This window comes from Coturnix japonica, unplaced genomic scaffold (assembly GCF_001577835.2).
Source record: "Coturnix japonica isolate 7356 unplaced genomic scaffold, Coturnix japonica 2.1 chrUnrandom562, whole genome shotgun sequence".
Taxonomy (NCBI): domain Eukaryota; kingdom Metazoa; phylum Chordata; class Aves; order Galliformes; family Phasianidae; genus Coturnix; species Coturnix japonica.
Window position 1 is genome coordinate 10,287 of NW_015439939.1, and position 11,359 is coordinate 21,645.

The window sequence follows — 11,359 nt, forward strand, 5'->3', positions numbered from 1 at the left end:
GGTCACTTTGGGGTCACAGGGTCACTGAGGTCAAATAAGGGTCACTCAGAGGTCACATAGGGGTCACTTTGGGGTCATGGGGTCACTTAGGGGTCACATAGGGATCATGGGGTCACACTGAGGTCACATAGGGGTCATGGGGTCACTGAGGTCAAATAGGGGTCACTCAGAGGTCACACAGAGGTCACTTTGAGGTCACAAGGGTCACACAGGGGTCACTTTGGGGTCATGAGGTCACACAGAGGTCACAGGGGTCACACTGAGGTCACATAGAGGTCACTTTGAGGTCACAAGGTCACATAGGGGTCACTTTGGGGTCATGGGGTCACACAGAGATCACAGGGGTCACTTTGGGGTCACTCAGAGGTCACATAGGGGTCACTTTTGGGGTCACACAGAGGTCACAGGGCTCACATAGGGGTCACTTTGGGGTCATGGGGTCACAGTGAGGTCACACAGGGGTCACACAGGGGTGACGCTGAGGTCATAGAGGTCACTTTGGGGTCATGAGGTCATATAGGGGTCACATGGGGTCACTTTGGGGTCACAGGGTCACACAGAGGTCACATAGGGGTCACTTTGTGGTCACGGGGTCACTTTGGGGTCACATAGGGGTCATGGGGTCACTGAGGTCACATAGAGGTCACGTGGGGTCACTGAGGTCAAATAGGGGTCACTCAGAGGTCACATAGGGGTCACTTTGGGGTCACAGGGTCACTCAGAGGTCACGTGGGGTCAAGGCGTTATATAGGGGTCACACTGAGGTCATAGGGGTCACAAGGAGGTCATGTAGGGGTCACGGAGTCACACTGAGGTCATATAGGAGTCACGGGGTCACATAGGGGTCACGGGGTCACTCAGAGGTCACATAGGGGTCACTGTGGGGTCATGGGGTCACACTGAGGTCATATAGGGGTCACTTTGGGGTCACGGGGTCACACAGAGGTCACATAGGGGTCACTTTGGGGTCATGGGGTCACTTTGGGGTCACAGGGGTCACATAGGGGTCACATGGGGTCACTTTGGGGTCACGGGGTCACACAGAGGTCACAGGGGTCACATAGGGGTCACACTGAGGTCACATAGAGGTCACTTTGAGGTCACAAGGGTCACACAGAGGTCACAGGGGTCACTTTGGGGTCACTCAGAGGTCACAGGACTCACATAGGGGTCACTTTGGGGTCATGGGGTCACACTGAGGTCACATAGAGGTCACNGCGCCGGTCGCACTTACGACGAATCGGAAACACTTGAACTATAATCCCGGCCTGTGTAGGGCAACGCTCAATGACGGATACAACACGCAGGTTGGCCACTACAGTACGGACGTGCATCCCTAGCTCCAATGTTAAGCATTCAGTGACCCTCTGACACCACTCACCACTTCGCGATTACCGTTCCCACACACATTACACAATCGAAGCCCTCGCATATGAAAGCTGTCGCGCGCTATAAGGCACTGACCGTGGCAGCTCTCCACTAAGAATAAAAACACAAGGACACACCCCCCGCCACACCAAAACTCACGGACCAACCCGCAATTCGACAACTACTACAGCACTAGACAACACGGCATTAGATACAATGGACGAGTTCAGAACCTGAAGGAGGAACGAGGAAGCGCCGGAGGCCACTTCTGTAGACCATGTGCACAGAATCGCGCACCCCCGGAATGTGCCCAGAACCATTCCGAATCCAAAGCTATGCAGGAGCCGGGAGTTTTCACCCCGGAAACCTGTGATACAATCAGCATCTAGCTCCCCGGGCAGATACCATTCCTCCACTAGCAAGACCTTTAAACAGATGTTCGCTTTAGACTTAACACGCAGGTGCCAACAGGAAACCACGCCCCCTAACACCCTCTCCCCTCGGCTGAGCCCCACATGCTTAGATGGGATTGTGATCAGATATTATCCTACGCACCCTCAGCCCCAAATAGGGATTCTTGCCCGCACCCCCGTAACATCTCCCCCCCAATAGGGATGGCAATCCCGTTCTAGAACCCAAAAATAGTATCCCTCCCACACATTCTCCGCAGGCCCCATAGAATTCTGGAGCCCTAGTAAACCATCCCCCCGGCCGCCATAGGATGATCAATAAGCAGGACCGCTCCGCCCATTAGATCGCACCCCACCATATCCCACCCCATTAGATGTGACAAGTGGGACGCTCCTCTAAGCCATAAGTCCCAACCCCACCCATCTACAGCGCGCCCATATATGGACAATCAGGAGCCCGCCCCCAGACCCATAGAATCCCCACCACCACCCCTATGTACCATTCTCCCACCCATATGATGGACAATGGACCAGCTCTACCCCATATGATCCCCGACACCCAACGGCCTCATACTCCCAGGGATGGACAATAGGAACCCCCCCCGCCCCATAGAATCCCCCCACACCATCTCCCGCCCCCTAATGGACAAATGGGGACCTCCCTGAGACCATGAAGTCCCACCCCCACCATCCTCCCAAGCCCCAATAAGATGGTACATGGGACCCTCTGAGCCCCATAGCACTAACCACCCCCACACTCTCCCAGCCCCATAGATGACAATGGACCCCCCAGCCCCATAGAATCCCACCTCAGCCGACGTAGCATCTCCCAGCCCCATAATTGCGACAATAGGACCCCCCAGCCCCAAATAGAGTCCACCCCACACATTCCCAGCCCCATAGATGGACAATAGGACCCCCCCAGCCCCATAGATCCCACCCCACCCATCTCCCAGCCCCATAGATGGACAATGGGACCCCTCTGAGCCCCATAGATCCCACCCCACCCATCTCCCAGCCCCATAGATGGACAATGGGACCCTCTGCGCCCCATCAGATCCCACCCACCCATCTCAACGACATATGATCTGACCTAGTTAAGGAAGTAACCCCCCACCCCATAGATCTGAACCTCTAACCCTCCCAGCCCATAGATCCGCTGCTATATATCCCTCCAGCCCATAAGATGGACAATTGGACCCCTCCAGCAACCCTAGATATCTGACCCTATAACCCCCCCCCAAACCCAATAGATCTGACCTATAACAGCCCGCAGCCCCATAAGCATGGACATAGATCCCCTCACCAGCCATAGTCGCCACCGACACGAGCATTCAGCCCATAGATCCGACCCCTAACACCCCAGCCCCATAGATCTGAACTCCAGACCCCGATCAAGATGGACAATAGGACCCTCACGCCCCCAAGATCGATCCCTAAACCCCCCGGCCCCAATAGATTGACCCTATCCCCACCCAGCCCATCAGATCATGCATAGACCAGACTCCCAGGCCCATAGATTGGACCCTATAACCCCACCCCATAGGATCCTTGACCCAGCCAGCTCTATGATTGGACAATAAGAATCCCCAGGGCCCCATACGATCTGACCTATAACACCCCGGCCCCCATAAGGTGCCACCTATAATAGAACACCCAGCCCCATCGGATCTGACCCCAGCCCATAGATGGAGCAATGGGATCCCTCCAGCCCCTAGATTCGACATATGTTGTGCTTAATAAGGCATGTAATCGGACCTAACCCCCCCATCCCCAAATAGGTATTCGAGAACAAAACCAGCGAAAAAAAAAAAAAACCCCCCCCTTCCCCACAAAGCCCCACCCCAAAAAACAAAAAATTAAAAAAAAAGGAAAAGAAATCTGATCCCAGCCCCATAGATCTGACCCTATAACCCCGCTCCAGGCGTCCAGCCCAAGATCCCACACTATAACACCCCCAGCCCCATAGATCTGACCCCCAGCCCCATAGATCCCACACTATAACACCCCCAGCCCCATAGATCTGACCCCAGCCCCATAGATGGACAATAGGACCCCCCCAGCCCCATAGATAATGATAGACCCAACTCCCAGCCCCATAGATCTGACCCTATATACCCCCCAGCCCCATAGATTGGACATGGAAACACTCAGCCCCCTAGATGCTGAACCTTTGAACCCCCCCCCCAGCCCCATAGATCTGACCCTATAACCCCCCCAGCCCCATAGATCTGACCCTATAACCCCCCAGCCCCATAGATTGACAATGAGACCCCTCCAGCCCCATAGATCCACTCTAACCACACATCTCCCAGCCCCATAGATGGACAATGGGACCCCTCCAGCCCCATAGATCCCACCCCACCCATCTCCCAGCCCCATAGATCTGACCCTTTAACCCCCCCAGCCCCATAGATCTGACCCTATAACACCCCCAGCCCCATAGATCTGACCCCAGCCCCATAGATGGACAATGGGACCCCTCTGAGCCCCATAGATCCCACCCCACCCATTTCCCAGCCCCATAGATCGACCCTTTTACCCCCAACTTCAAGGTTCAGACCTCAACTTGTGGGGCAGGATCCGGCGCCGTGGGGCAGGTTGTGGGTCTGGCTGTGGGGCAGTTCCTCATCCAGGCCCTACAGACGGGATATAGGGGCGTCCCCTCCGAGAACTGCCCCAATTCCACGCTGCGGTCAAACAGTTTGATCACGTACGTATCTGTGGGGCAGACCCACAACTTATGGGGTGAGGGGTTGGGGATGACCCCCAACCTGCCCCATAAGTTACACATCCAGACCTATATAGGGCCACCCAGCCCCATAGAATGGCCTTCAGACCCCCCTCTCTGCCCCATAAGTGAGACCTTGGGGGCACCCCCTGCCCCATAAGTTACACATCCAGACCCATATATGGCCACCTGGCCCCATAGAATGGCCCTCAGCCCCATAAGTGAGACCTTGGAGGCACCCCCAGCCCCATAAGTCAGACATCCAGACTCATATAAGGCCACCTGGCCCCATAGAATGGCCTTCAGACCCCCCTCTGCCCCATAAGTGAGACCTTGGGGGCACCCCCGCCCTCAGTAAGTTATATCATCCGACCCATATATGGCACACTGGCCCCATAGAGAGGCGCCTCAGCCCCATAAGTGCAGTACCTTGGGGCAGCCCCAGCCCCATATAAAGAAACCTCCAGCCCCATTAGGGATGACCCCCTGCCACATTAGTCAAGACCTCCCAGGCCCCATAGAGAGACTCCCTGCCATAAGTTACACTATCTAGTACCCATATAAGGGCCACCCAGCCAAGAAGTTGGCTTCAGACCCCCCTGCCCCCATAAACTGAGACCTTGGGACACCCCTAGCCCCTAAGTAGACCATCCAAGCCCCATAGGCAGACCCCCGGCTCCCCATAGTCAGACCTCCAGTTCCATAGAAGCACCCCATACCCATGAGTTACACACTCCAGACCCATATACTTGCCACTTGCCCCATAGATGGCCCTCAGCCCTAAGTGAGACCTTGAGGCACCCCCAGCCCCATAAGATTAAGACCTCCAGCCCCATAGCTGGAGAACCCTGCCCATAAGTCAGACCTCAGCCCCATAGAAGACACCCTACCCCATAAGTTACACATCCAGACCCATATATGGCCACCTGGCCCCATAGAATGGCCCTCAGCCCATAAGTGAGACTGCTGAGGCACCCGCCAGGCCCATAGTCCTAGTCCCCAACCCATAAGCAGACCTCCAGCCCCATAAGTCAGACATCCAGACCCAATACTCACTTGGCCCCATAGAATGCCCTCAGCCACTAAGAGACCCTTGGGGCACCCCAGCCCCATAAGTCAAGACCTCAGCCCCATATGGCTGACCCCCTGCCACTAAGTGCAAACCTCCCAGCCCCATAGAAAGAACCCTTACCCCGGATGTTGAAGTTACACATCAGACCCATATTATGGCCACCTGGCCCCAGTAGAATGGGCCCTCAGGCCCATAAGTTGAGACCTTAGGGCACCCCACTGCCCATAAGTCAACCTCCAGACCATATAAGGCCACGCTGGCCCCATAGAGATGGCCTCCCCCCATAAGTGAGACTTGAGGCACCCCAGCCCCAATAAGTGAGACACCAGCCCCATTAAGTCGGACCTCCAAGCCCCATATAGTCAGACATCGACCCATTAAGGCCACTGCCCCATAGAAGTGGCCTTCAGACCCCTCAGCCCATAATGAGACCTTGGGGGCACCCCTCCACCACTAAGTTAGACATCCAGACCCATTATGCCACCTGTCCCCATAGAATGGCTCATCAGCACCTAAGTGAGACTTGAGAGGCACCCTAGCCCCCATAAGTAAGACCGTCCAGCCCCATAGGAGACCCCTTGCCCCTAATCGACCTCCAGCCCATTAGAACAGACACCCTACCCCATAAGTACACATTCCACGACCATATATGCCACTGGCCCCATAGAATGGCCCTCAGCCCCATAAGTGAGACTGGGCACCCCTAGCCCCATAAGTAAGACCTCCAGCCCCATAGGGAGACCCCCTGCCCCATAAGTCAGACCTCCAGCCCCATAGAAAGACACCCTACCCCATAAGTCAGACCTCCAGCCCCATAGAAAGACACCCTACCCCATAAGTTACACATCCAGGACCCATATATATGGCCACCTGGCCCCAGCAATGGCCCTCAGCCCCATAAGTGAGACCTTTGGGGGCAGCCCCCTGCCCCACTAGTCAGACCTCCAAGACCCATATAAGGCCACCTGGCCCCATAGAATGCCCTCCGCCCCATAAGTGAGACCTTGGAGGCACCCCCAGCCCCATAAGTGAGACCCCCAGCCCCATAAGTCAGACCTCCAGCCCCATAAGTCAGACATCCAGACCCATATAAGGCCACCTGGCCCCATAGAATGGCCTTCAGACCCCCTCAGCCCCATAAGTGAGACCTTGGGGGCACCCCTAGCCCCATAAGTAAGACCTCCAGCCCCATAGGGAGACCCCCTGCCCCATAAGTGAGACCCCCAGCCCCACAGAATGGCCCTCAGCCCCATAAGTGACACCTTGGGGGCAACCCCAGCCCCACAAGTGAGACCTCCAGCCCCATAAATCAGACCTCCAGCCCCACAAGTGAGACCTCCAGCCCCATAGATCAGACCCCCAGCCCCATAAGTGAGACCCCCAGCCCCATAAGTGTGGGGCAGCCCCATAAGTGAGACCCCCAGCCCCATAAGTGAGACCCCCAGCCCCACAAGTGAGACCCCCCAGCCCCACAAGTGAGACCCCCAGCCCCACAAGTGTGGGGCAGCCCCATAGAACTGACTGTGTCTGTGCAGGGGGGGCTCGGGCTGCCCCTCTTCAGCCTCACGTCGTTTCTTCCTCCGGTGGGGGGGGAACCGGCGGGACGATCTATGGGGAGAAATGGGGCTGCCCCATAAGTGGGGGTCTGACCCATAAGTGGGGGCTGCCCCATAAGTGGGGGGCTGCCCCATAAATGGGGGGGCTGCCCCATAAGTGTGGGGCTGTCCCATAAGTGGGGGTCTGCCCCATAAGTGGGGTCTGCCCCATAAGTGGGGGGTCTGCCCCATAAGTGGGGTCTGCCCCATAAGTGTGGGACTGCCCCATAAGTGTGGGACTGCCCCATAAGTATGGGACTGCCCCATAAGTGGGGTCTGCCCCATAAGTGGGGGGCTGCCCCATAAGTGGGGGGCTGCCCCATAAGTGGGGGTCTGCCCCATAAGTGTGTGGCTGCCCCATAAGTGTGGGTCTGCCCCATAAGTGGGGGTCTGCCCCATAAGTGTGTGGCTGCCCCATAAGTGTGGGTCTGCCCCATAAGTGTGGGTCTGCCCCATAAGTGGGGGCTGCCCCATAAGTGGGGGGTCTGCCTCTTAACCCCATGAACCCACCCCATAGACCTCATAACCCTATAAACATGATAAGTCCAACCATAACCCTATAAACTCCCCTATAATCCCACCCCATAACGCACCCCATAACCCCATTAACCCCATAACCCCGCTGTAACCCCCTAAACAACCCCATAATTCCACTCCATGACCCCATAAACCCCATTAACCCCATAACCCCATTAACCCCATAACCCCCCCATAAACCCCATAACCCACCCCATAACCCCATAAACCCTCCAATAAACCCCCCCACAACCCCATAACCAACCCCATAACCCTCTTCAGCCTCACGGCGTTTCTTCCTCGGTGGGGGGGGGAACCGGCGGGACGATCTATGGGGAGAAATGGGGCTGCCCATCAAGTGGGTGCTGAGGCGCGCATTGAGTGGGGGGCGGCCCCGATAAGTGGGCGTGGGCCGCCATAAATGGGGGGCTGCCCAGAAGTGTGGGGGCGTCCATAATGTGGTGTCTGCCCGCTAAGTGGGTCTGCCCATAAGTGGGGGTCTGGCCCCAGTAAGTGGGGTCTGGCCCCATAAGTGTGGGACTGCCCCATAAGTGTGGGACTGCCCCACTAAGTATGGGAGCTGCCCCATAAGTGGGGTCCATGCCCTATAGAGTGGGGGGCTGCCCCATAAGTGGGGCTGCCCATAAGTGGGTCCTGCCCCATAAGTGTGTGGCTGCCCCCATAAGTGTGTGTCTCGCCTCATAAGTGGGGGTCTGCCCACATAAGGTGTGGCTGCCCCATAAGTGTGGGTCTGCCCATAAGTGTGGACTGCCCCAGAACGTGGGGGCTCTGCCCCATAAGTGGGGCTGCCCATGAAGTGGGCTGCCCCACTAAGTGGGGGTCTGCCCATAAGTGTGTGGCTGCCCCATAAGGGCGGGTCAGCCCCATAAGTGTGTGGCTGCCCCATTAAGTGTGGGGGCGGCCCCGATAAAACCATTAATGGGGGGCGTTTGCCCCATAAGTGTGGGTCTGCCCCATAAGTGTGGTCTGCCCCATAAGTGGGGCTGCCCCATACATGTGGAGGGCGTCTGCCTCTTACAACCCCATTGAACCCTACCCTCATAGACCTCAGAACCCTATAAAACGATGATAAGGTCCAACCATAACCCTATAAACCTCCCCTAGAATCCCACCCCATAACGCACCGCCAGAACCCCATACTAACCCCATAACCCCGCTGTAACCCGCCTAAAACAAACCCCACATAACTTCCACTCCATGACCCATCAACCCCATTAACCCCATAACCCATTAACCCCATCAACCCCCATAAAACCCCATAACCCACCCCAGTAAAACCCATAAACCCTCCAATAAAACCCCCCCACAACCCCATAACCCAACCCCATTAAACCCCATTAACCCCATAAACCCCACCCAGCAACCCCTCCATTAAACCCCATACCCCCTAACCCCCCCAGAATCCCACCCATTCCCACTAAACCCCTAACAACCCATTAACCCCATATCCCACCCCCATAACCCATAAACCCCATGAAACCCCATACCCACCCTTGATAACCCCATAGACCCCATTACCCCATAAACCCCATTAACCCCATATGCCCACCACAATAACCCTATTAACCCCTAACCCATAACCCACCCTACTAACCCCATAACCCCATTAAACCCATATTCCCACCCATTGAACCCCTTAACCCACATAACCCACCGCATACACCCCATATCCCATCCCATACCCCATATCCCACCCCATAACCCCATTAACCCCATAACCCCATACTCCCACCCTATAAACCCACATTAACCCATATCCCACCCCATAACCCCATTACCCCATTAACCCCATAAAACCCCCATTAACCCCATAAACCCCATATCCCACCCCATTAACCCCATAACCCCATAAACCCCATCAACCCAACCCCCTATACCCCATTAACCCCATAAACCCACATATCCAACCCCATTAACCCCATAAACCCCATATCCCACCCATAACCCCATAAAGCCCCAGACCCACCCGTATACACCCCATTAGACCCCATTAAACCCTTAACCCCATAACCCTCCCTTATAACCCCTAACCCATTAACCCCATAAACCCCATAACCGCATAAACCCCATAAACCCCATACCCCATTTAAACCACCCTATAACCCATAACCCATAAACCAACCATTAACCCCATAACCCCACCCTAAACCCCCATTAACCCCATAACCCCCATAAACCCCACTTATTCACGTCACACCCCATAACCCCATAAACCCCATAACCACTAACCCCATAAGACCCACCCCCATAAACCCACATTAAACCCCATATCCCCACCCCATAAGCCCCACTTAAACCCCATATCCCACCCTATATACCCATTAACCCCAATCCCAACCCTATAACCCCATAACCACCGATTAAACCCCATAACCCCCATTAAACCCGTCCTTACCCCGATAACCCCATTATACCCTCCATAACCACCCCCATAACCACCATTAACCGCAATAATCCACACCCCATAACCCCATACACCACCCCATAACCCCATTAACCCCATAATCCGACCCCAGTAACCCCATTAAACCCATAACCCCCATTGAAGCCCCTTCCCACCCCATAACCCCATTATACCACCCCATAACCCCATTAACCTCCAATATCCCACCCCATCAACCCATTAACCATCCCACCCAAAAACCCATAACCCCACCTCCATAACCCCATTAACCCCCATAACCCACCCCATTAACCCCATTAACGCCATATTCCCACCCCAGTAACCCCCATACCCACCCATAACCCATTAAAACCCGATAACCCACCCCCATAACCCCATTAACGCCAGTATCCCACCCCATAACCCCATAACCCACCCATAACCCCCCATAAACCCATACCCCATTAAACTCCATAACCCACCCTATAAACCCCATTAAACTCCATTAACACCATAAACCCATAACCCCATTAACCCACCTATTAGCCCCATTAACGCCCATAAAGCCCCATAACCCACCCCATAAAACCCCAGTAAACCCCACTACTAACCCCACTAAATCCATCTAAAACACCCAATTAACCCCATTAAACCCCACTAAACCCATATAACGCCATAAAACCCAGAACCCCCATGAATCCCATAACCCACCCTATAACCCCATAAACCCCATTAAAACCATTAAACCCCTAACCCCATTAACCCACCTTAACCCCCATTAACCCCATAACCCCAGAAACCCCATATCCCACCCATTAACCCACTTAACCCATATTCCCACCCATAACCCCTATTAAACCCCCATATCCCACCCCATAACCCCCATTAACCCATAACCCATTAACCCCATATACCCACCCTATAACCCCCATTAACCCCATAAACCCTCCATTAACCAGCCATGAACCCCATTTAACCCCATTACCCCATAGTCCACCCCACGAACCCGATAAACCCCAAACCCCCATAACCCACGACATATAACCCATACACACCACCAAACTCATACAACCCCATAAGACCCCATTAAAACCCATATCCTAACCCCACTAACCTCACTCGCTATAAACCCCATTAACCCAACCTATAACCCCATTAACCCCATAACCCCATATCCCCACCCATACCCATAAACCCCATAACCCACGCCTATAACACCCCAGTAGAACCCATTAACCCCCATAACCCCATAAACCCCATATC

At 54.9% G+C, this 11,359-nt stretch overlaps 1 protein-coding gene across 1 annotated transcript in view; it reads right to left on the reverse strand.

Annotated features, from left to right (window-relative positions):
- Window positions 1-11,359, reverse strand: part of LIN37 (lin-37 DREAM MuvB core complex component) — a 34,279-nt gene that overhangs the window by 4,392 nt on the left and 18,528 nt on the right. Inside the window, exons 6-7 of the mRNA XM_032441773.1 lie at window positions 7,104-7,189; window positions 4,342-4,499 (exon numbers count right to left, since the gene is read on the reverse strand). Coding sequence (XP_032297664.1) covers window positions 4,342-4,499; window positions 7,104-7,189 — 244 coding nt within the window. The remainder of the gene's footprint in view (window positions 1-4,341; window positions 4,500-7,103; window positions 7,190-11,359) is intronic.